Source organism: Neofelis nebulosa, chromosome 11 (assembly GCF_028018385.1).
Source record: "Neofelis nebulosa isolate mNeoNeb1 chromosome 11, mNeoNeb1.pri, whole genome shotgun sequence".
Lineage (NCBI taxonomy): Eukaryota > Metazoa > Chordata > Mammalia > Carnivora > Felidae > Neofelis > Neofelis nebulosa.
Genome location: NC_080792.1, coordinates 16,573,468 through 16,598,187, shown reverse-complemented (window position 1 = coordinate 16,598,187; position 24,720 = coordinate 16,573,468). Strand labels below are relative to the sequence as shown.

The 24,720-nt window shown below is 48.9% G+C and overlaps 1 protein-coding gene across 2 annotated transcripts in view; it reads right to left on the bottom strand.

Moving 5' to 3' along the window:
- CCBE1 (collagen and calcium binding EGF domains 1) overlaps positions 1-24,015 on the bottom strand; it is a 232,388-nt gene extending 208,373 nt beyond the window's left edge. Inside the window, exons 1-2 of one of the 2 annotated variants that reach the window (XM_058691925.1) lie at positions 22,812-24,015; positions 22,370-22,450 (exon numbers count right to left, since the gene is read on the bottom strand). In XM_058691925.1, coding sequence (XP_058547908.1) covers positions 22,370-22,450; positions 22,812-22,942 — 212 coding nt within the window. In that variant the 5' untranslated portion in view covers positions 22,943-24,015. The remainder of the gene's footprint in view (positions 1-22,369; positions 22,451-22,811) is intronic. The other variant, XM_058691924.1, reaches the window with a different exon arrangement.
- Positions 24,016-24,720: the final 705 nt, after the last annotated feature.

Genomic DNA, 24,720 nt, shown 5'->3' with positions numbered 1-24,720 from the left:
ACAGTACAAGAAGAAAGCAAACTTCCAAATTCATTCTATGAGGCCAGCATTACCCTGATACCAAACCCGATAAAAACACTACCCAAAACAAAAACAAACCTGATGAATATAGATGTAGAAATCCTCAACAGATTAGCAAACCAAATCCAACAATACATTTAAAATATCATTCCCCATGATCAAGTGGATTTATTCCTGGAATGCAAGGGTGGTTTAATATTCACAAAATCAATGGGATACATCACATAAAATGAAACCCTTATGATCATTTCAACAGATGCAGGAAAAGCATTTGTAAAGTATAACATCCGTTCATGATAAAAGCCAAACAAAAAAGGAGGCCTGGGGGAAACATACTGCAACATAATAAAGGTCATATGTGAAAAACCCACAGCTAACATCCTACTCTATGCAGAAAAACAGAGCTGTTCTCTTCAGGTCAGGAATAAGACAAGGATTCCACTTTCACCACCTTTATTCAACATAGTACCCAAATTCTTAGCCAAAGCAATCAGACAAGAAAAAGGAATAAAAGGCATCCAAACTGGTAAGGAGCTTTCACTATTTGCAGAGGACAGGATACTATAAGTAGAAAACCCTCAAGATTCCACAAACTGGAACTGATAAATGAGTTCAGTAAGAGTGCAGAATACAAAAATCAATGTACAGAAATCTGCTGCATTTCTTTACACTAACAATGAAGCAGCAGAAAGAAATTAGGAAAACAATCCCATTTACAACTGCACCAAAAATACCTAAACATAAACTTAACCAAGGAGGCGAAAGCCTATACTCTGAAAACTATACAACATTGAAGCAATCAAAGACAAATGGAAAGACAATCCATGCTCAAGCATTAGAAACATTGTTAAGGTGTCCACATTACCCAAAGGAATCTTCAGAGTCAATCCAATCCCCACCAAAGTACCCACAGCATTTTTCACAGAACTAGAACAATCCTAAAATTCGTATGAAACCACAAAAGACCCTGAATAGCCAAAGTAATCTTGAAAAAGAAAAAAACTAGAGGTAACAATTCCAGATTTCAAGCTAGATCACAAACCTGTACTAATCAAAATAGTACGTACTGGCACAAAAATAGACATCAATGGAGAATAGAGCACTCCGATGGAAATTTGCAATATGGTCATTTAATCTTCAACAAAGGAGGAAGAATATACAATAGGGACAAAAAGATGGTCTCTTTGGCAAATGGTGTAGGGAAAACTGGACTGCGTGTAAAAGAATGAAACTGGTTTTTTTTTTTTTTTGAAAGAGCATGAACAGAAAAGGGTGAGAGAGAGAGAGAGAGAGAGAGAGAGAGAGAGAGAATCCCAAATAGGCTCCACACTGTCAGCACAGAGCCCAACGTGGGGCTCAATCTCATGAACTGACTGATTGTGACGTGAGCAGAAATCAAGAGTCAGATACTTAACCAACTGAGCCACCCAGGTGCCCCTGGACCACTTTCTTCCACCACATGCAAAAATAAATTCAAAACGGATTAAGGACAAATTTGAGACTGAAAGCCATAAAAGTCTGAGAAGAGAGCACAGGCAATAATTTCTCTGAAAGCAGCCATGACAACTCACTGGTAGGTCTCCCAAGGCGAACAAAAGCAAAAATAAACTATAGGGACTACATCAAAATAAAAAGCTTCTGCACAACAAAGGAAACGACACAACTAAAAGACAATGGGAGAAGATGTTTGCAAATGACACATCCAACAGGGGGTTAGTACCCACAATACATGAAGAACTTCTGTAACACCACAAAAAAAATAATAATCCATTAAAATTGGGAAGACAGACATTTCTCCAAAGACCTACAGATGGCCAGCAGACACGTGAGAAGTTGCTCACCATCAATCATCAGGAAAGGAGATCAAAACCACAGTGAGAGATCACCTCACACCTGTCAGAACGGCAAAGATCAGAAACTCAAGTATTGAGGATGTGGAGAAAAAGGAACTTTCACGCACGACTGGTGGAAATGCAAACTGGCGTAGGCACTGTGGAAGACCGTCGGAAGGTTCCTCAAAAAATTAGAAACAGAACTACCCTATGATCCGGGAATGGCACATAAGGTATTTACCTAAAGGATACAACACTAATTCGAAAAGATGCATGCACCCTTATGTTTATTGCAATGCTACTTGCTATAACTAAATCACGGAAACAGCCCGAGTGTCCATCCGTAGATGAAGTGAAGAAGATGTGGTGTGTGCGGACTATTACTCAGCCACAAAAAAGAATGAAATCTCGCCATTTGCAACATCAGTGAATCTAGAGAGTATAATGCTAAGCAAAATAAGTCAGAGAAACACAAACACCGTATGATCTTACTCATATGTGGAATTTAACAAGTGAACCAAGGTGGGGGGGGGGGAAGGAGACAAAACGAAAAGAGGCTCAAACTAGAAGGACAGATGGTTAGCAGAAGGGAGATGGGGGGGATGCGTAGAATAGGCGGAGATTAAGAGTACACTTATCTTGATGAGCACGGAGTAATGTACAGAACTGCTGAATCACTATATTGTACACCTGAAACTAATAATGCTTCAGGTTAACTGCACTGCAATTAGAAAAAAAAAATTAAAAAATACACAACGGGTGCCTGGTTGGCTCAGTCGGTTGAGTCCTACTCTTGATTTCCGCTCAAGTCCTGATTCCAGGGTTGTAGGACGGGGCTCTGTGCTGAGCATGGAACCTGCTTAAGATACACACACACACACACACACACACACACACACACACACACACACACACAATCAATATACAGCAAAGTGACCTACTCTGGTTCCAGTCTTGAGTAATTTAGACCTTAAAAGCTTCCATCTCAGTTTCCATCTCTGTGCTCCTCGAACGCTCAGACCACCATGAAGAGAGGCCCTGCCCAGACTACTGACTAAAGGAACAGGTAGGGAGGTCACTTAGAGAATGGAGGCCTTCCAGCTGGCAGCCAGCACCAAGGCCCCCAACGGACGACAGAGGCCACCTTGCTTCCTCCAGCCAACACCATCCCCGATGAGCCCTGCCCCAAATGCAAACCCAGAGAACCAAGAGCAAGAAAATCCTGGCTTTGGGTCACCAAGACGTAAGGTGGTTAGTTATGCTGCAAAAGAGGACAGGACAAAATTCTGTGGAAAGGAATGAGTAAGAATAATCACAACTGGAAACCCCGCTCCACCATGGGTCTGTCACAAGCTCAAGGACATTAAGTTGCTTGACAGTCCTAAGCCTTAATTCATCTCATTTGTGAATAAAAATGGCCATAAGGTTGCCGAAAGGGTTCAAGAAAATCACGTATAGAGCCTAAGGCAGTGCCTGGGACACGGGAGGTGTGCAATGCATCTTATGATTATTAAAAGCGAAGTCAATATTTCTGGATACAACCAAAATTAATGTGAAGAGCGTATTTGGCAACGTCCAGAAAATTAAACACAATCTCTTCTGTTACACAATATTCGCATTCTTAAGAAATCTTGTATAATCAACAATTGTGTTATGAACGGGAAAAACTGTTCCGCTGGGAAAAGGGGGTTTAGGATCTCCAAAGGTTCAGATTTACAATAACAGTTTATTTTCTGCAAGAATTCAATAAATAACAACAGCTTACGGCTCTAAAACCTCAACATCCCTGGGCAAATCCAAGCATTTAATCATATCCAGGTTTTAGGTCACAAGGCCTCTCACATACGATCTCCACCAAGACTGTCACTTGCACGCCCTCGTACACATTCCGATCTTCCTCATCCGCGGCTTCTCGTCAAGCACGAAACGGAAATCGTGAACACGACCCCCAATGTTAAGTCGCAACTTGGATTAGAAGAACGTTGAAGGAAAGAACCCAGAACCAGTCAGCTGACCAGACCAAGCGGCCCCAGCTTTTGTGGCTACGGACACTTCCCGGTCCCGGTAAGGAAAGCTTCATTACAAACAGCGGCAGCCTGTGCAGCAAACGGCGTTCGGTCCTCTGTCGCGTTATACTGCATTTCGGTATTAGAGCTGATCCCGCGGGAGAGGTCTGCAGCCTACCCACGATGCGATAAAAATCTACGGACTCGTCTCACTTTTCATAGTAGCGACTGGAATGTTCAGTGGCTGGTTTCACTTTGAGCGATCTTCGGAGAAAACTAAGCAAAAGTAGGAGATCGTCCACTCCTCAGAGCACAGTTTTGCTCTGGGCAGCCTCACTTAAAGTGGACAGCTCCCACGTTCAGAGACTTCATTGACTCTTCTACAAAGCTAAGGAAAATAACGTCCTCGTTTATATCCCTTCTCCTTAGAATCTTAGTGACGGCGCACACAGATTAGCCCTGGAAAGCCCCACACACCATCCAGAACACGAAAAGCCAGCTGGTCTATCCAGAGTGGGGGTAAGGTAACCTGGCTAGAGAAGGCCTTTGGGAAGGAATGTATTCACCCATCCCCCCCATCCTTTTACCCATTCAGGAATACCTTGATTGCCTATGTCGTACAGGCATCTGCAGGAGTAAGACGGACTCCTTGCTTTCCAGATGGCCATTTTCAAGTACGAAGACTCACAACATCCTCGCGGTGTTGTCTTGGAGACTAGACCTGTTTAAGCCACGAGATACTGCTGGAGGAAGTATATACCAGACCTACAGATGGGCTGGATGGAAAAAGAAAAGTCTGGAAGGAAAGCAGGATCGGTAAGATGTTTAACAGGAGCCAGTCAGGAAGAGAAGGCATGCCATACTAAAAGCCAGTAATGTTTGGTTAGGACAAAGAAAGGAAGTTACAAAATAGTTAAAGCCGGAGTGGACACCCCTGTCCCCACCCACATAGGTCCTCTCTCGAAGCAGGCAGCAGCAACCACAGCATCAACGAGCATCACCACACAGCACGTATGGCCCGAGCAACGTCACAGGGGCCCAGAAACATGCCTCAAGGCAACTGGACGTGGTTGGACAGGAGTCTGCACTTGAAGGTCATGGTTGAGAGTTATTCCCGTGCAACTGACCACGTCCATTATAGGGAAGGCTCCATCACGTTACGTACCGTTCTTTCCACCGTGACCTTCGGGCGAAATTTCTTTGGTCTTCATATCAAGACCAGTTGTAGCTCCCCCAGGCATTGTTCAGTTTTTACCATATGGACTCGGGGAGCGGTTTTTCTCATCGGCTGCCGGGGCGCTGGGAGCCAGCTGGGCCACCCATAGCAGGTCTGTTTGTCTGTACGGTAGACATTCTTACCATCAATCCTGGCTCCATTTCTCCAGTCCCAGTTTTCTTTTGGGCTTTTTAATTTACACTCTCTTCATATTTTTATGTATTGTAAACTGCCCTACAGATCTGGAACAGAGCCGAGTACAAACTGAAATCCGCAAAGAGTAAACATGGCTCTGTTTCAGAGGATGACCTTATTGCACAAGGACCATGTGTATTCATTCACCTTTCCCCAAACACGCATTCTGTGTGGAAAACAGGCAGGGTGCTGTGTTAGGCACGGGGATTCAGAGTAAGATAGGCATGATCCCGCCCTTATATCTAGTCAGGAAAAGATACAAAATAAAGCCACAAATGGACTTAAGTACCTTAACAGGATAAAACAAGGACCTGATATGGAGAACCACAGAGACTGGGGAGAATACTGTGGTAACACTTCTGAAGTACTGGGAGCAAGCGACTACTGGGGTTTTGTGTTCTTAAGCAGGGGAAGACTTTTTAATCCAGGCAGTGGAAATCAAATAGGCAACACCTTGAAACAAGGAAGAGTCTGCCATCTAATGAAATGAGCTAAACTGAAGAAAGAACATAGGATGAGGGTAGACAGGAAGAGGTCAGATCACTAGAGGCTCCACAGACTAAGGTGAGGAGTATAGACTTTGTTTCCAGGGCAGGAAGAGCCCACTGAAGAATTTTAAGCTGGGGTCAGGCATCATCCCTTTTAAGGTTCAGGATCTCACTTTCTGATGCATGGAAACAGATTCCAAGAGGCAGGACAGGAGACAATGGTTACAACAGTCTAGGCCAAACATACAGGTGGCCTGGACCAGGTTGGTAGCAGTCAACAGAGCCCAAGTTTAGATATATTTGATAGGAAGAATCTAAAATCACTTCCAGATCAGTCTAGAGCAACTCATCAGGTATTGAGGTCACAAGTGAAGGCAGCAGTGTTTGTATCGAGAGGGACATGATCACCGTGTCTATTTGGATGGATTATCTTCGAAATGTGTAAAAGACAACCAGTGGAGACCAAATGGACAACTGGATGGGTGAATTGCTGTGACTCAAAAAAAAAAAAAAAAGAAAAAGAAAAAGAAAAAATCCCTCCAAAGACTCTCAGGGAAGTACTAGACTGTAGGCTCCACCAAAACAGAGTAAATCAGAAAAGGGGAAAACATGGGGTCCAGGAAACCCAGAATCTGACACAAGAGACCAAGGGGGACCTGGACACAGTAGACCACGACAGACAGAGTGAGTGAAGACCAAGAGAGTAGAGACCGACCGAGAGAGAGAGAGAGAGAATGAATATTCCCAGGCTGATAGTAAGGGAGATCTCAAAGCCACAGCAGGCTCAGCAAGAAACCAGTTCAGACCAGGGCAGGCCTCAAGCTCTGAAAGGAACTTCTCCAAGAAGTCTGAAATGACACAACGCTTAATAAGTTTAAATAGGATGGGAGGAAATTTATACAGATGAGGGTGCCTTGGGGGTTGGAGTCACAATTCTATTTTTGAAGCTAAAATTTTTTTTTGAGCTACAGGAAAGGCAAAATACAGAGGGAAAGGAAAGGCACTCCGCATTCAGGACTTAGACATCAATGGCATTTCCACAATCACCCTGAAGACCATGAAAAACTGGTCTATCCCAAACCAGAAGTCCACTGGCTGCAAAGATGGGAAGTGTGTGGACGGTGGCTGAGGACAGCTGAAGTCTCTCCCACAGAAGGACTTTGTCAAGAGACGACACCAGAAATTGACAAAAAGTTCTGAGTTACTTGGAGCTACAGACAAATCAAAAGAAGTTTTGAAAACTGGAATGTGGTGCTGGGGTGGGAGTAGAGGTCCTGGGAGGGGTCGAGGGCCTACCATCTGTCTTCTCCACTGTGGAGTCACTGGACCCTAAAACTCTAACTTAGATAATATTCCCAACTATGGTAGGACATTAACTAAACGAAAGTTACACTACTGATTTTCCTTTACTACGTAAAACATTGACCATGCACACGAATAAGGCACCACGTTAACAACAAAAGGACTGCAGCTGTGGGTACCTTTCAGTTAAGAATATCTAAGTTGCTTTTTGATATTAGTGAAGCTAATGCATTCTTTAATACAGTTTCGCTATCGGGAAATGGTCACAAGTCCTGTCCCCACTTGGTTTAAAAGATCCTAAATATAAAATACAAGTACAAAAATAAATGAAATAGCTTTTTTTTTTTTTTTTTTTTTTGGAAAGAGAATGAGCAGGGGAGGGGCAGACTCGAGAGAGGGAGACAGAGAATCCTAAGCAGGCTCAGCACTGACAGCAGAGAGCCCAACACGGGGCTCAGACTCACAAACCATGAGATCATGACCTGAGCCAAAGTCGGACGCTCAACCGACTGAGCCACCCAGGCACCCCAATGGAGAACCTTGTTACTGATATCGGTAGTGGAGTCTATGGCAATTGAGTTTCCTACCATAGCATATTTCATATTTTCATCATTTAAAAAAATGCAGAGGGAAAATACGGCTGGCTTTTCACTTTCAAAAAGGAGGTAAATCCATCTTTTTTTCCTCTGTGATTATGATTGCAAGTACCCTGAAAAGCCAAGGCTGTGGTTTAGAGTCGTTTGTCTAATTATACCCCCAGCCTGGTGAAAATGCTTACAGAAGGAACACAGGTTGAAATGCAAAGAGTCATGCACAGGAAGATTAACAGAATCAAACTTCAAGCTAACGAGGAACTTGTCCACTTGATGTGGAGCTCTAGTGGGCTACCGTCTTGTTAAACCAGGATGGACTAGCCACGCAGAAGGGGGTTAAGAATATCTGTACCTCAATGTTCACAGTAGTGCTACCATGGATAAAGAGGCGGTGCATATACACAATGGGCTATTACTCGGCCATCAAAAAGAACGAAATCTTGCCACATGCAAAAACACGGATGGAACTAGAATGAATTATGCTAAGTGAAATTAAAGAATGATCACATGATTTCACTATGTGGAATTTAAGAAACAAAACATATGGACAGAGAGGAAGGAAAGGAAAAATAAGATAAAAAGAGGGGCAAACTAGAAGAGACTCTTCTATACAGAGAATAAACTGAGGGTTGCTGGAGGGGTGTTGGGGGGGGATGGGCTAAATGGGTGATGGGCATTACGGAGGGCGCTTGTTAAATTACACTATATTATGTTCACTAACTTGGATTTAATTTAAAAAGTTAATTTTTCCCTGTGGAAAAAAAAATCTGATAATCATCTGGGTAATTCAAGAGATGCCGCATTCTCTTACGTGGGTAATCTGGCAGAAAACGAAGTTCTCGGTCTAAAGCATGTAGCTGCCTTGTTTCACCACGTTCCCTCCTCCCTGGGCAGCTTTAAACACAGCCAAATATGGAACCAGAAACAGAGCAGAATGGAGACACGGGCAGCGCGGCCGCAGGCCAATTAGCGCTCACGGTCCTCACAAGGACCCCTCGATAAGTAAACTCAAAAGGACACGCATTGAAACAAATTCGTAATAAAAGTTTCTGTAAACAGAACACATGCACGTTGAGCCCAGTACGTTAGGATAAAAAGAGGTGAAGGACGTTTTATGGGGAAGCCTTCCCATCTGAGGTCCCACTTTGTTAACAGGAGTCTGCCCAAGTGCAACAACGTCTCCCTTCCGGAAAGGAGGGGGTCACGAGGAGGTTTCTCCCCTACGTGGGAAAGCGCATACTTCACCCGCCTTAGCCTGCTCTGTGGGACTGGAGGTGTTTTTTTTATTTTTTTATTTTTTATTTTTCAACGTTTTTTATTTTTATTTTTGGGACAGAGACAGAGCATGAACGGGGGAGGGGCAGAGAGAGAGGGAGACACAGAATCGGAAACAGGCTCCAGGCTCCGAGCCATCAGCCCAGAGCCCGACGCGGGGCTCGAACTCACGGACCGCGAGATCGTGACCTGGCTGAAGTCGGACGCTTAACCGACTGCGCCACCCAGGCGCCCCTGGAGGTCTTGAAAGCAAGCAGACAGAAGCCAGCCGGTAGGGTGGGGTGTGACGGGAAGGGATGGCCTCAGACACTTCTGCAGAAGATGGGCTCCTGTGCTCACAGCCAAGAGAAGGTTTGCTTTCAGGAGTATACACCCGGGGAGTAAAAAGACAGTCTCCTCTTTCGTGACGGGGCAACGGCAACTACCGAAAGCACTCGAGACACTCCGTGCGCAGCTCACGGATGGCGATCCCGTTTTTAAGGCGGATTAGAGAGAAGCATCCAGAACGCCCCACAGCGTCCTCGCCCTTAAGATGTTCTTTAGGTCAAGCAGATCCCCCCGGGCTGTAAACTAAGCCCATTTCCGTTTGTTCTGCGCTCTGTGGAGTGCTCAGTCTCAGATGACCAGACCTGGAAGGAACTCAGTCAAAGCCCCAAGCTCCCACAACGGAGGATCAGAGGGTCAGCCCTAGAGGCTCACGGGGACCGGCACCCACAGCTCTGGAAGGGCAGTGACAGGTCATCCAGGTTCCAGCCCAGAGTACGATCTAGCCGTACTAGGTTATCTGCTCCTTCCAATTCATTTCGGGAAAACTTGATCTACTTGAAATTCGCATCCTAAGTTTAAAACCTGAACCCAAGGCCTCGGGGAGGGCCCCTTGGCACTCACTTGCCTTACAAGGAGCTCCCCAGCGAGGAGCTGAATAAGGTGCATCCAGACAATGAAATACTATGCTGTAAAAGTGAGTTAGCGCCCTAGGTGATAAGAGGGGCTCCTCACCAATTACGGGGGGGAAGCAATTCTAGAACAAGCCCATTTCCGTAAGAGGCAAACTACAAATATGGTCACACCGGCACAGAGAAGAGCGAGACACACACTCTGGTCCCCTGGCAGTCACTACCCTGGAGAGGGAATTAGGGAGCACCCACGGTGAGAAGTCCCACATCACTAGGATGTGCAACGTGCACAGAGCAAGCATTGCGATTAAGAAGGGAAGATTTCCTCTTTTGCGTGTCCCTTTCCCTGCAGGAGCTTCAAAGCAGGGTTCCCCCCTTTACCTGTTTTTCTACAAGAAGTGTCTTCCCCTCATCATTATGGCAATTTCCTTTTGCAGCATCCTCAGAAGTGGGGACGAAACCCCCATCCCTTCAGGACACAGGGTGTCACCGTGGCCCTGGGAGCACCGAGGGCTGCACAGAATGACTGCAGAGATCGCATCAGATACACAGACCGAACGTGTCAGCACAATCCAACCACCTAGCTGTAGATAAGCGACAGGTTAAGTACACATCCCAAGACGATGCAATCATTTGAAAGGAGGGACGGGGGAAATGGGCTCTTAAGAACAGCCAAGAGCAGATTCACTGAAGTCTTCGGACTTGGTGGGGCAGCTTGAACAGAGCCCAATGGCTAAGAGCTATGAGGGTGGAGGAGGGGAAGTCTACACTGGAGATGTACCATGAGCCACCCCCCACCCCCTCACGGCCCACAAGTGGCTCCAGGTGTAACAAGACCTCCTCCTCCTGCCCTGGGACAGCAGGTGGCAGCTGGACTGCCAGAGCCTCCCAGGCTAGGCACCTCCAGCCCCGAGCAGCCTTTGTTAGTGACCTCAACGTGCCCTCCGCAAATAATTTTCATCTGTGCCGCAACCCGAAAACATGGTTCCCAAACACTAGGGGTCTCTGGGAAAAGACTTGAAAGACCATGTTGGGGGCGGGGGCAGAGTGCTGAGGAAGTTGTCAGGATCCTTTCATGCCTGGAGATTTTAAATATCCGTTCCGATCACATCCTCTCTAATAGGGTGCCACACATTATGCTGTCAGACTCTGAAAGTGGATTTCAAACTCTGAGGTCATTTATGCACCACTTTACCTTCCCAGCCTCCAATTCAAGGAAAGCCCTCTTTAAAGAGCCTCGGGAGCATATCCATCCAGGAAATACAATTTCATTTCCTTTCTTAGTTTATAGTAATTTCTATTTCTAGGATTTAATCAACATGATTACTGTTAAAAAAAAAAAAAGGCAATTTTTTGCACATAGCCATGCATTCTATGTAGACCCATTTGGGGACTGCCTGGCTTAAGGCCATATGGTAAATATGGGGCTCGGGTGATAACCATACAAACTAGAGCATGTTGTTTTGTGTTCAAGTTAATTGCAAACCTACAAAAAGCCTCACGTTTGCTAGGGATGGCGAGGTTCTTTCAGTGATCAGAACACTGAAGAAAAACCTAAAGATGGAATGGCAAGAGACTCTCTGACGGCACACAGATTTCCTATCACACCATGTGGAAAAAAACGGTGCTTGCGTTTGATGCTTGCAAGGAAAGAAAAACACAGCTTGACATTGAAAAGCTTTCATTTATAATACACTGAGCCATGTTTATATCTTGGGAGAAGGTTCACGCAGTGCAGCAACAAAGCAAAATGTTTTTTTTTTTTTTAAAAAAAGCACCAGAGGTCACTAAGTAGCTCCAGACACCAAGCTGCGAGCCTTCAAGAGGGAAAGAAAGAGCAGTGGGGTCTGCACAAGAGACTTCGAGGTGCTCAGCTTCAGAAACGCAGACGAGCTCAGGAAGACCAGTCTTACCCTCCCTGACTCACCTGCACCTACACCATCGCTCCCCCAGCTGCCCTCGAATCACCCCCCCCCCCCACACACACACACACCCAGGAGTGGAAAGGAGATGTAGGGAGAAAGACTGGGACTTAACAGACAAGGGATGAGGACACCAGGCTGACAGATGGTCCACCAACACAAACTCAAGCTGTAAATTCCCCCGTTGAGGGGCACGGACCCGCAAGGAAAGACAGGAGGACCCAGCTCTAGAAGTAACCATTTATCCTCTGGCAAAGAGCCAGGCTGCGCACTACTCCCTTTTGCCCTTTGCTCCAAGGTTTTCAGCTTTGGCTACAAGTTGGAATCACGCATGGAGCTTTGAAATTCCCTGGTACCAGGTACGCCCACCCCCAGAGTTTCTGACGTACCTGGGTATAGCATGCTATGTAGACACTAGGGTTTCCCCCCCCCACCCCCGAACACTCGCAAAGGGGTTCCAATGTGCAGCCCAGGTTATGAATCGCTAGCCGTGGCTCTACATCAGAAGCAAAGAGGAGCCAAAGGAGAGCGAGCAAACCCTCAAACGACGGATCAGGACCATGCGTCTCAATGTAACATGCGTAGGAAACGCCTGAGGACCTTGTCTAGATGCAAGATTCTGTTTAAGATCTGGAGTGGGGCCTCAGCACCTTCAGTTCTGATGCCTCTACGTAAGGGTCAGAACAGCCTACGGCCTCCATCTGATGTCCACCTAGAGAGGTTCCAAAGAAGTGAACGTTACAAATAACATTGTGGTTTATGCGATTTTCGATAGTTTAAGCCTTTTCTTTCTTCAGTGGCACTGAAGGCCCTTAGCTGCATTCGATCACTCAGGATCACCAGGGTGGACAGGGCCGCTCGTGGGAATTACAGTACGTACATAAAACATCCCCCCCCCCCCCCCCACACACACACACGGCCCAGTGTGTGCTGTTTTATTGGGAGGGCAGGTTACAGGGCTGTATCGTGGCCTCCCCAAAGCCGAAGTCTGAATGAACTCCAATCCCTCAGGGTGGGACTGCATTTAGAGACAGGAGCTTTGAAAAGCTCACGACTTAAAATGAGGTCATTAAGAGGGGCCTGACCCGATATGAAGTGCTGTCCTTACAAGAGAGGATCTGGTGAAGACGCCAGGAGGCAGCAACGGTCTGCAAGCCAAGGAGACACTTGGAAAAGGATCAGTTCTATCAACACCTTCAGCTCAGACTTCTGGCCTCCGAAATTGTGAGAATGGGGTTTCTGTTAATGCCACCCGAGCCTAGGTCATTTGGGCAGGCCTAGCAAATGGACATGGGGGGGGGGGGGGCGCTTGGGTTGTTGGGTCTACTTTTGAGATTCTGTCTTACACTTTCAGCCATTCCTGTGGAATAGACATTCCTGTCTCTAGCACTTCCTCTCCCCTCTAAACTCCACTTTTTGGTTTGTGGTTGGCAGGAGGAAAGCAAGGTAACCAGAAGATCAGGCCCTTAGGAAGAACCGTGGGTAAGAACATAGGTTCTGGAGTCAGACGTTTTGCCTTAGAAGCCAGGCTCTGCCACACACCTGCTCTGGGACCTTGAGCAGGAACGGGCACGCAGACTCACAAGGAAAGCAGCCACCCCACTCGTCACAGTGATTTCGGTTTTGGCATCCGAACTCCCTCCGTCGTCTCCTTTTCCAGCTGCGTTCCGAATAGAAACTGGTGCCCGGGGCACCCGGGTGGCTCAGGCACCAGACCCTTGATTTCGGCTCAGGTCATGATCCCAGGGTCGTGGGATCGAGTCCGTGTCGGGCTCTGCACTCACAGCATGGACCCTGCTTGGGATTCTCTGTCCCTCTCCGGCTTGTGTGCTCACTCTCAAACAAAAAAAAAAAATTAAAAAGAAAAAGAAACTGATGCCTGTAGTAACCTCCACAGAAGTACAGGGTTCCTGTATGAAACTTCTTTCCCTGTGTCTGCCCAGCTAGGCCAGAAGGTACAAGAGGTCTAGAAAACAAATTAGTATTAAATTCAATTTTTACTGACTTGCAAAAAAAAAAAAAAAAAAAAGTCCTTCAGATTTTCCTCAGAGCTAGAATCTCACCGACATTGTGTTCTACATTCTTCTAACCTTTCAGGGACTACCAGAACTCAATTCCAGTGCCATTTTTTGGAACATCCTTGCCTGCAAAGAAGGTCTTCGTGGATTCCTAGGAAGGCAACCTCTGCCCGGCCATGCAACTTTTCCACCACAAAAATCATGAGCTGTGTCAGTACAGACACCTCCCAGACGAAACCTGGGCCCATTCATGACAGCAATGCCCAGTGACATCAAAGCAAGGCAGGGGGGCGCCAAGGTGCCCCATCTGCACCACCATTTAGCCTGCCTCCTCTCCACAGCAACAGTGCTGGCTGGGCACACACCACGGGTCACAAAAATTCCAAGTGTTGATCTGTCACACTTCCCACACTCTTTTCACCTCCATTTACTTGAATCCATGAAAATGGCAGTTACCAAGGTCAGAAGCTCCCACGTGACTTTAAGCATTTTCTCCAACTTCACCTCCAGAGGATGCTCTCTATTCCCTAGCAAGTTTTTGTACCTTTTTCCTCTTTGCCACGCCCCCATGGCATTCCTCTTAATAGGTCAGGTTGTGAGTCCAACCTTCCCCTTCCCTTTCCCCAAAAGGCCATTAGATTTGGCTTCCCCCCCTCAGACTATTGCTTCTAAATAGTTCTTTCCTTCACTTCCCTCACATGCTCAGTGTCAGAAGGCATCGCTAGGAAGTCTTTGTGATCTTTACAGAACAAAAGAGTTGACGTTTTTAAAAGGCACTTCAGACTTTAAATTCAAAGGTTTAACGCCAGACACTGTGCTTAGTGGAATGGAGGAACAGAAGACTCCTTAGCCACAGAAGGAAAAACGTAATGTTGCAACTCTGATTTAGAGTACCACCACCCCCCGCCTTGAAAGGGTTTTGACGCATGTTCCTCAAGTAGGTACTATCATTTGTGATTTTTGAAGGCAATGTTTCCCATGGTAGAAATTCAAAACAAATTCACAGAGCAGTGGCTTGGAGTCAACAACATGGGATCATCAATGCGCAAAATCAGGAATTAAAGTATGGGGTTAGGGGTGGGGGAGGGGAAGATCAGCCTTGGCAAGCCAGGGACTACTCAACTAGCACAGGAAGCCGGGTCTTGAGAACACGCACAAAAGCAGAAATTAGTACTCCACTACCCGCAATAAGGTCAGCTTTACAACACTGACAAGTTACGTCCATTTATGGTATCTGGGGAGGAGGACTTGGGGCAGGGTGGCGGGGAGACAGAGTTCCAGCTTCCTGGAGATCAGGAAACCAAGTCACAAAGATGCACAGGTCAGGAGACCCAAATACAGTAAGGGAACAGAAAAGCAAGGACCTGAAGACAAAGCTGGCCCAAGGTCCCTAAAGTCACCTTCTTGAGACACTTCCATCTGTGGACAAGGTTCCAGATGGAGGACCCCACTCCCGGACCTCGTGTGAAGATGGCTCTGGAAGCTGACCAACTTTCTAGAGAGAGCCAGATGGTAAAGATCAGAAGCTTAGGGGGCCAAGTGAGGTCTCTATTGCATTTTTTTTTTTTTTAACTCTTTCAAGACCTACAAAGCATTCTTAGGCCAGAAGTTGTGGAAAACGTGCCTTGTGCCCTACTTCGCCGATTCCTGCCCTATCCCAACTCCCAGAGCCATGTCCCAGAGCAGAGGAACCTCTCCTGGCCTCCTGCGGGCTCTCTACCAGCCACTGCTGTGCTGACAACTGCCATCACCATTCCCTGGAAGCTGGGGGGGGGGGGGGGGGTGCTCACCAGAGTGGGGCAAACACAGGATGGCCCACAGACACAGCCAAGAAAGAAAGGTTGAGAACAGAGGTAAAGGCAGAGAACAGATGCAGTCCAGGTTTCCTGAAATCCCGAAGGGTAGGGAAAAATGATCTCGTCCACACTCCACCAGACAGAACGAGGCAGTCTATTCACACCTCCAAGCTCCCACACACACTTTGGACTTGAAGCCAGAAAGAGGTGCTCTGCTCAAAGGGGGTTAAATGTGTAGACCTCGCACCCCACTCTCCCCTCTCCTCCCCAGAATGGAAATCGTCCAGGAAGTTCAGCTTACGACTACAGTGAACCAGGATGGGTTAGGACAACGAAGGAATGCAGAGGGACATTCCTCCTCACAACTGTCTGCCTCAAGTTACCGTTGGCAAACAGGAGGGTGGTGAGAGCCGAGGCAAACTGGTTGTTCCCAGCGGGCCCGTTCTGATGCTGGCATCCACCTGACAGGGCAAAGAGCCAGAGAATTCAGTTCTTTAATACCTTCCCATCCCAGAGATTCTTGGGAGAGACTGGAGGCACACGCTAACGTCTAACACCCCTGCAGAACTCTGGTTACCACCAGCCTTGGATTCTCAGGTTCCTGCTTGGCAGGGTTCTTGGGCTGAAAGGATACAGGTGGGCCCCTGGAATTTGCAAGCTCGTAGGCCCCCCAGATGTCACCTTAATCAGATGTGCGCCAAAAACAGCCCCAAAGACCTCGGACTCGAAATGCCTTTACTGAAAGAGAAATGGAATTAAAATCCCTAAGTCCTAGGAGGATAGAGGTGCTTTTTTTTCCTGCCTTTTACACACACACACACACACACACACACACACGGAGGCCCCAGCGGTGTGCTTGGCACATAGGGACTCAAGCATTTGCTGAATAAATGAACCAAAATCGTTGGTAAAACTTTACAACTGCCCCACGGCTTCGTGGAAAAGAACGTAGCTTGAGAAACCCACGGAATTTGTAGTTGTGTATGTTTTCATCCCCAAAGAAAAGCAATCAACAGAGCAGAGATCTCTGTTCTCCGACAATCAACGGCACTCCAAAGGCAAGATGCATTAACTCACAAAAGCAGGGAGGGTCCCGCTGGGCAGGCGGTGGTAGGTTTGGGGAAGCTGAACTCATTGACACGGAAAAGACTGATTGAAATGCAAACTTTCTCCTGAGCAGACAGTATTCTGGAATAAAGAGCGCCTTTGCTTTTTCCGGGTGCACCCACGCAGCTTCACTCAGATGAAGTTGATGTAGGAAGTCAGGCATCAATGACTTCAGGGACAATGAGCACGGCCAATGGAGCCATCTCAAAGGGCACCCCAGGGAAAGCACAGCCTTTTGTGGTGAATTCAATGCTTGGTTGTTTCCTAGCACTTTGTGTCGTTCCTGAGAAGGAGTGAAAAGTGATACAGGCCCCTGCCTTGGCCGATACCTTCCCCCCCTCCCTGCCTCCCACACGGGTCCTTCCGTGGAGGATAAACGTGGAAGGGAGCAGGATCCCCCGTAAAAATGCAACCCCCGACTTCAACGCCAGGGTCTATGGGACAGCTAACTACAGGCAGGAACACCCACGTTCTCTCCAGGTGCTACGGGAAGCACCAAGTGCATGGCATTAGTTGTAACTTCCAGACTCAGCACCTGTAACACGGCACTGGTTGAAACGGGTCAAGCCAAGAACCAACGAAAGGCATGACGGCATCTCAGCAGTGCAGGAAATCCAGTTTCTAAAAAAACAAAAAAAAAGAAAACAAAGCCGCTTCCTGTCCCTCAGGCTAGAAAAGGAGGCATACCTGGATAGAATAGCAACGTGAGTTCTAGAAAGGCTAAGTCAACTTCCATTTGCTTGTCACGTTCAGTCACTTGACAAGGTACAGGACACTGTCCAGGCAGGAGAGTAGCCTCTGACGACACGGTCGCAGACCAGGGGACAGACACTCCAATACCCTTGTGAGGGCACCATCCAGTGACAAAGAGGGTCTAACGCGGGGAAACCGAGGCTGCCTGCAATGTGCTTGCGATTTAATCAGTTCTGCACAAAGCTGTCTCTACCTGTGTCCTGCTCTTTTCATAGTACGTCCTCACTTTTAGATGGCTGGTCACAAGGATACAAACGCTTTCTGAACAAGGGACAGCATACCCCGATTGAGAGAACAATTAGTCGCGGTGTGGCCACCTAGTGCCTGTTCTGAGCTATGCTGGCCACAGAACAGAGGCACAGAAGGGAGACGAGCAGGCTGGGAACTGGAAGGTTTGTTTCCTAGTCTTCCGGTCACCACCAAGAACACCCTTGATGACTCCAGACGAGGCACAAGCCTTTAAGATTCTTTAAAGGGAGCTAACTAGGCCTCCCACCCACTCATCACGCAAGTAGGGTACCTTACATAGTCAGGAAGAAGCAAAGACCCACTCTCCGTGACTTTTCCCAAGGCACTGGATTTCTGACCTATCCCCACATTTGGAAAGCCATCTAAAAACTGCTGTGCCCGGGGGTATACGCTCTTTGCGGACATGGTCTGAGTTTTTTCTTCCCCAAAACTGCCACCATCCTGTCCAAGACTTAGTGTCCAATCAGCATCTACCACGTGCACTCGATATGACAAACGTAACTCACTAGTGATAAGGGGTAATCGTTACATACATCAGCTCATTCGATCTTCAGGGTAACCCTGTACCTCCCGTACTAAGAATCTTCATTTTACAAAGGAGACCATTAAAGCAGGTTAAACTGTTCAAGGTCACAATCAAGCTGGGATTCAAACCGGGACAGTTCCTGTTACTGCGGTTTTGACCTTCATGTCCTCCGTAGGAGCTCTGTGACCAGATCGTGCACTCTAGTCTTTTCTTCAACGTAGCCTCAGCTAGAGTCATCAGCCTAGCAGTACGGCTCTAAGGGACTTTGCTGTCCTCCAAGTCTCAAACACACTTGCATAACTATCCCCTTAACTTCGACCTCTTAACAGGATTTGGCAATGCACACATTATGGAAAGGTGGGAGTTTTTGCATCCCTAAGTCATGATCTCCCACCGGACGGACCCCAAAAGCAGTACCTAAGGAGACTCTACGGAAAGACCTACCACGGAGGGGCAGCTACGGGCCTCGGAGGTCCAGGAATCACAAAACAGTCACACCTAATGCAAATTAAGCACCTAACATAGTGTTAGTTTTCTCGTGCCCAGGAAACCATTCCTGGCCGCTTCGAATCTCTTCCCCATCCCGGGTAGTTACAGCCTGAACTGTAGGACGTTGAACTGGATCTATCCTCATGGTTTCAAAGGCCTTGGTCGAAAAATCAGGTCTATAAATGGAGATCAGAGACAGTAGCTTATTCTTTTATGTGCATTTTGTAAGGCTATCTTAAGGTGCTAACAGATTCTCAGTGGGTGAGAAATTATGTTTATCAGACACAGCCTCAAAAATCGGATTTTCTGGACCTTTCCTACACCACGGATTTTCATCTTCCAGGAGGCTTTAACTTGTCATTTTTATGGATAGACCCAACAAACAAAAGGTAAACAAACGTTTTGTTCAAAGCTACGCGGTTGGGAAAGTCAACTTGTGGGAAAACTTTTAACAGCCACAGGAGGCTAACACCATGATAAAAGCATGCACTTGGTTTCGCTAAACAGTCTGAGGGAAAAGGTCAGAGTTCGGGTATACTCCTTTACCAGTAGTTAAATCACGCTGCACCAGAGAAGTCTGAACAACCCAACCTGCACTCTACATGAGGCAGTTACCAGCATTCACTCGAGCGTTTGAACTTGGGGGCACCGGGCACAATGCACATTGGGGTGGAGAGTCTCCACAGACAGACCCTGTGGATAAGAGGAAACCCTTCAAGGAAGGAAAGCTGTACACATATGAACCGATTTTGGGTAGGACAAGGTCGTATGAAGTCCATTGTCTAAGACCAATCTCAAAGGCAGGGCTAATTCAAAAAAGAGCCATGGTGAGGGGGGGGGGGTCTTCTATCAGGGTCTTCTGAATGCACAGCCACCTGAATTTATAGTCTTAGATCCCAGAAAATTCTGCCTCCTCTGTAAGATACGCCCGGGATGATGAAAGGGCCTGGGCCCAGACTTTGAAGTCAGACAAGCCTGGGTTTGGATCTCGGCTCCCACGTGTATTAACTTGGCGACCCCAACCGAGTTTACTTAATCCTGGAGGCTTGGTTCCTCCCCCTGTAAAACTGAACCACCAATGCAGGCGGCCCAGTGGATTAGATGTGCATGGGACCTGCACAGAACAGGGCTGAGTACAAAGTCCTCAAAGTTGTCATTTAACAGAAGACAGACGTGGAAAGGTACTGCTGAGATGAAACCGTGTAACCCAAGTTGGCACAGGTGGCAGGAAAGGGGTCCAAAATGAACATTCTGAGCCCATCTTTTATTCTCTAGATCATTTAGGGTTCCATTTACTTTTGAGTAACAGATCCAATACTAAAATGAACATGGCAGAAGGGAGTAAAATCCCTCGTTCCTCTCCCTCACCGAAGTCACATAAAATCATTTAACAAGTTCAGCAGGGACTTCTACAGTTCACCAGCGCTAAAAACTGAGGACAAGCGGTAACGAGCGGGGACCATCCATCTGCATTCCCTAAATGGCAACTCCCCTACTGTACTTAAGCTTAATCCAGGGCCAGCCAAGATGTGAAGAATCTGGTTTCCCGGAAGGATGGTCCTCTCAGTGTTCGGTTAATGTGGCAGGAGGGACAAGGTGTGCACCTGCAGAAGCCTCTGTGCTCCTCGAAGGCTCGGTCTAAGTGGGTTTGCAGCAACCAGGTTGAAGACCGTGGTTCCTAGAGAAGGGCTTCACCTTTAACGTAATTGTGCTAACAGGCTCTGATTTGGGAGGTCAGGGGCAGGCCTCGAGACTAACAAGCTCCTAGAGGATGCTGGTTTGCAGATCGCTTGGAGTAGCAAGGGTCTACGGGGCTCGGCCCATCAATTCACAACCCAAGCACAGTACTTCTGCAGCCGTGGGGTTCAAAAGCAAACAGGGGCAGCAGTTGCCAACCTTGGACTTTACTCCCCTGACTTCGCGATTTCCTAGTCCAAAGCTAATGGAGTATACACAAAACTCTCGAATTCCATAAAACCAGAAAACAGGCACAGGAACCATTAACCCCACTTTCCCCCCTACTAAAAACCCCCTCCCTCCCCATTCCATTCACCACCCCCCTCCAGAACAAAGCTCCTTACTTTGTGATAGAAGAGATAATTTGTTAACCCTCGAGTGTTTTAACAGCTATCCAAAGGAACAGCTTGTCAAGACATGGATAGGGTCTCGAGTTTGTGTAGAAAAAAAAGCCAGGGTTTTTAAACATCTGGGAAAAATGACGGTAACAGCATAATGAAGTCAACTTAAGACCCCTATCAGGGCACCAGTGGTTTCTGAAAGTTAGACATGCATTCTGCAAAGGCCACTGCTTTATGTGCAGTCTGACCTTCAGGGACCGAACAAATGAGTGAACCATCTCAGGGACACTTTCCTCGTTAAGTTAGAGGCTTCGTGCTGTATTGATAGGAAAACCACATGTCCTAGTACTGCGGTCACGTGGAGGACACAGCAATCCTCGTGCCCGCACCCTCTCATCTCACCAACTGGGTGACCTTGCTTACGCAGTTAACCTCTTCTAGCCTTTACACCTGCAAACTGAACGGACTCACCCGCCCCCCAACCCCATGTGTTCAGTGTTGACTACTCACGTCCTGGAGACCATCCTTCCCAAGCCCAAGGAGTATGGACTCGCTTACATGATAGTCCGCTGCCAGTGGCAGATTTTAAAGCACAGTACATAATGTAACTGATTACCAGCTTTTAGATCATTTAACTTGCCAGCCCTGGAAACACATGCAAGCTTTTGAGCATGTGAAATAAGGTTTCTACAGCTGAAAACACCGTAATGCTGTAACAGATGAACCCAAGAGTAAAGCTTTCTCTCAAATTCACTTGGGGGGACTTCCAGATTATCTTGTAGGATTTATCCTGGCACCCCAGAGTGTAGGACCACCCCCCCTGAAGACAGTGTGGCACGGGTGTGAGATTCCCATCTCGCACAGTACCTTTAAAAGGCAACTTGCATTCATGGGTACGTGTTTCCCATCCAGGGAAAGCATGGAAACAAGCCAGGAACTCGAAGGTGAAAACAAACAGACCCTCACCTCTGAGGTAGCAAGCAGGGAATAGAGATTCTCTCCTTTTGTTACTGAGAACCACCTGGGAAGTACTTCCCAATTTATAGACCCCCGAACCAGGGGTAATTTTAACAGGCATCCAGGTCATCTGTGGACTGCATTTTCAGGAAATCCTCTCCTTGTGGCTCAATCTCGACGTTGTTTTCGCTCAACACAACTACGTCCACAGCCCGGCAACCTCCCCCACCCTTTTGCCCAGAGACCGTGACAGTGTCACAAGGCCCCGGTAATTGCCAACGTTTCTAAACAAAACGCTAACGCCACCAGCCGTGTTTGCTGTGGCGCACGGTTTGATACCCACGGTCCGATCCCCTTTCCTTAGAAGCTTCCAGCCTCCTCTTCTCAGATGGCTACCACGCAAGGTATTCCGGAAAGCGGTAAACAGCTCGGGGTCTCAGGTGCACTTAGGTGCAAGCTCCAGGTTCACACTCGGTCGCCCGTCATTGCTTTAACCCCAAAACCGCACCAGAAGGGTTGCGCCCAAGAACTCCCCGAGCACGTCCCGGCGCAGAGCGAGCGCGTCTCCAAACCCCTCCTCTGCGGAGCCGCCTTTCCAAGCAGCCAGGCAGGGTGCGCCCTGGCGGACTCGGCAAAGCCCCAGGGCTTACCTGAAACACGTGGTGAGCTCACCCGAAGACTTCAGACACGGGTATTTCGTCGTGGCGATCTTGTTTTCCGAGCAGATCTCCCTAAGGAGACAAGGTCGAGGGGCAACTTCGCTCGCTGGCGACGGGAAAGGGGAGGGGCAGGGTGCGCGAGGGTGGCAGGGAGCGGCGTCCCGGAGCGCGGACGCGCAGTGGCCTCGGGGGCTGGGCCTGGCGGGGGTGGGGGGGTCCCCGCGCGCGAACCAAGCCCCCAGGACGGCGGTAACAGGGAACACCGACCCACTGATGAGGGGACCCCGGGCGGGGAGCCGAGTTCTATGCCGCCTGGGAGAGCCGAGCACCCAGCCGGCGGAGCGAGGGTATGCGGGTGCCTGGGGGAACCGGGGGGGTACCGCCCGCACCCCGAGAGCCGGGCGCCCACCAAGCCGGAGCTGGCAGCGCTTACCTGTCGCCGTCCTCGGGTTCCTCGCGGTAGCTCCACGTGTGTCCCAGCGCCAGGAGCAGCAGCAGCGGACCCAGGCTCCTGCCCAGCTGCCCCCTCGCCACTCCTCCCCGACTCGGAGGTGGCGGCACCATCAGGGAAGCTCCCGGCCTCTTCCCGGCGGCGCCGGAGCTCTCTCCCCGCCTGCGCCCGGCTCGTCCGCGGCCGCCGCCTTCCCTCTCCCCGGCAGGGGGCGCCGGAGAACAGGGGCGTCTGCGCCACCTGCGCGAGGCACGGGGCTGGGGGCGTCGCGGGGCCTGGGGTCCGGGCCAGGAGCCGGGTACTGGGTGCAAATTCCGCGGAGAGGCGGGTGGAGGGGTCGTCTGCGGTGCACGGCCGGCGCGAGGGTCGCGAGGCCTAAGCTGGCTCGCCCAGGACGTTCACTCCGGATCCACAGACTCACCGGACTCGACTTTGGGCTGCGCCCTCGCCGCTCTCCTCTTCCTGGGCTGGGAGGGAAGGGCAGGGCGCGCAGAGCCGGCGGCTGTGTGCATCTCGCTCCAGGGTCGCTCGACCGCGAGGAGGAGGAGGAGGAGGAGCTGGCTCGCACCCCCCGGAGAGGGAGGGGGAGCCCAAGGGTTAATCAGCCTTCTTCCTGGCGTCAGGTCACTTCTGAAGGCCAGGGCAGGCTTGCGGCTGCCTTTCCCCCTCCAGCGCCTACGCCGTGCTTTCCCGCCACCCCGGGCTTCACCCCGCAGGATTGGGGGCGGGGGAGCGGGGGGAAGGAGTCGGAAAGCCACAGCGTCTCTCCACGCCCGAGACGGAGCAATTTACAGGGCGTAGTAGCCTGTCTTCCTTGGAACCTTAGAAGAAAGGTCTCCCGATCGGTTACACTTGTATCTAAAGCCGCTTTTTTCTCCCCAGTCGGTGGCCGAGACAAGTGAGGAGCTCCCGGCGGCTCTTCCTGGGGGCTTTTATAGCCTCTCGCCCTAATTGGCTTTCATGCTGTTTCCACGCCCCGTGGGCCAGCACACGTGAGCGCTGGAAACTCCTGGAAGACCAGGTGAGGCGCGGAGGGGGCGGTTAATCACCGGCCCTGCGCGCTGCTGGTGAACGCGGCGGGGTTCGCGAGGAGCCAAAGCCCCGTGGGGGCGGTAAATCCGCTGGTTTGGTGACGACCCCGCCACCGTAATTCGTTACACCTCTGCATCGTAACGCTTCGCTGAACATCAGGAGTTTTTCTGTGCCTGCTAAGGGAAAAACTCGTGACACAGACGTGCCGGACGGAGCCGGCAAGCGGTCGCGGCCCCGAAGTGCGTGGCAAGAGCACGTGGTTGTAATGCCTGGCCTCTAACAGACGCGTGGTGTTTTGCAGCCGCGGGGCGAGAAGTAGCTTGTTCGCAAGTTACCGGTGTGAGATGTTTTCTTTCAGAATGTTCTGGTCAACTGAGAATTGCCAGGCGTATCACCCACACCTTGACATTTTTAATAGCAGTGGCGTCTTCCTCCCTTTGTAGAATGCTTTTAGATTTGCCACAGGGTTTTCACATTCATGAATGTGGATTTTATTGATACGCTATCCCTTGAAACTAGGAGTCTGATTTCTTAGTTCAGTGAGATGTTTTTCCCCGGCAACGCTTACACGGAGACAGCAGACCATAAAACAGACTCAGTACTAAAATATGGTGCTACACACACGAAGTGAAATGGGGAGACTTCCCTCATGAATGTTTGTGATTGGTTGATTTACTTTTTATTTTTGAGAGAGACAGAGGGAGAGCTGGGGAGAGGGGCAGGGGGAGAGAGCGAATCTTAAGCAATCTTTGCACTCAGCTCAGAGCCCATCGCGGGGCTCCATCCCAAGATGGTGGGATCATGACCTGATCGGAAACCAAGAGTGAACGGACTGAATCACTCAGGCACCCCTATGAGT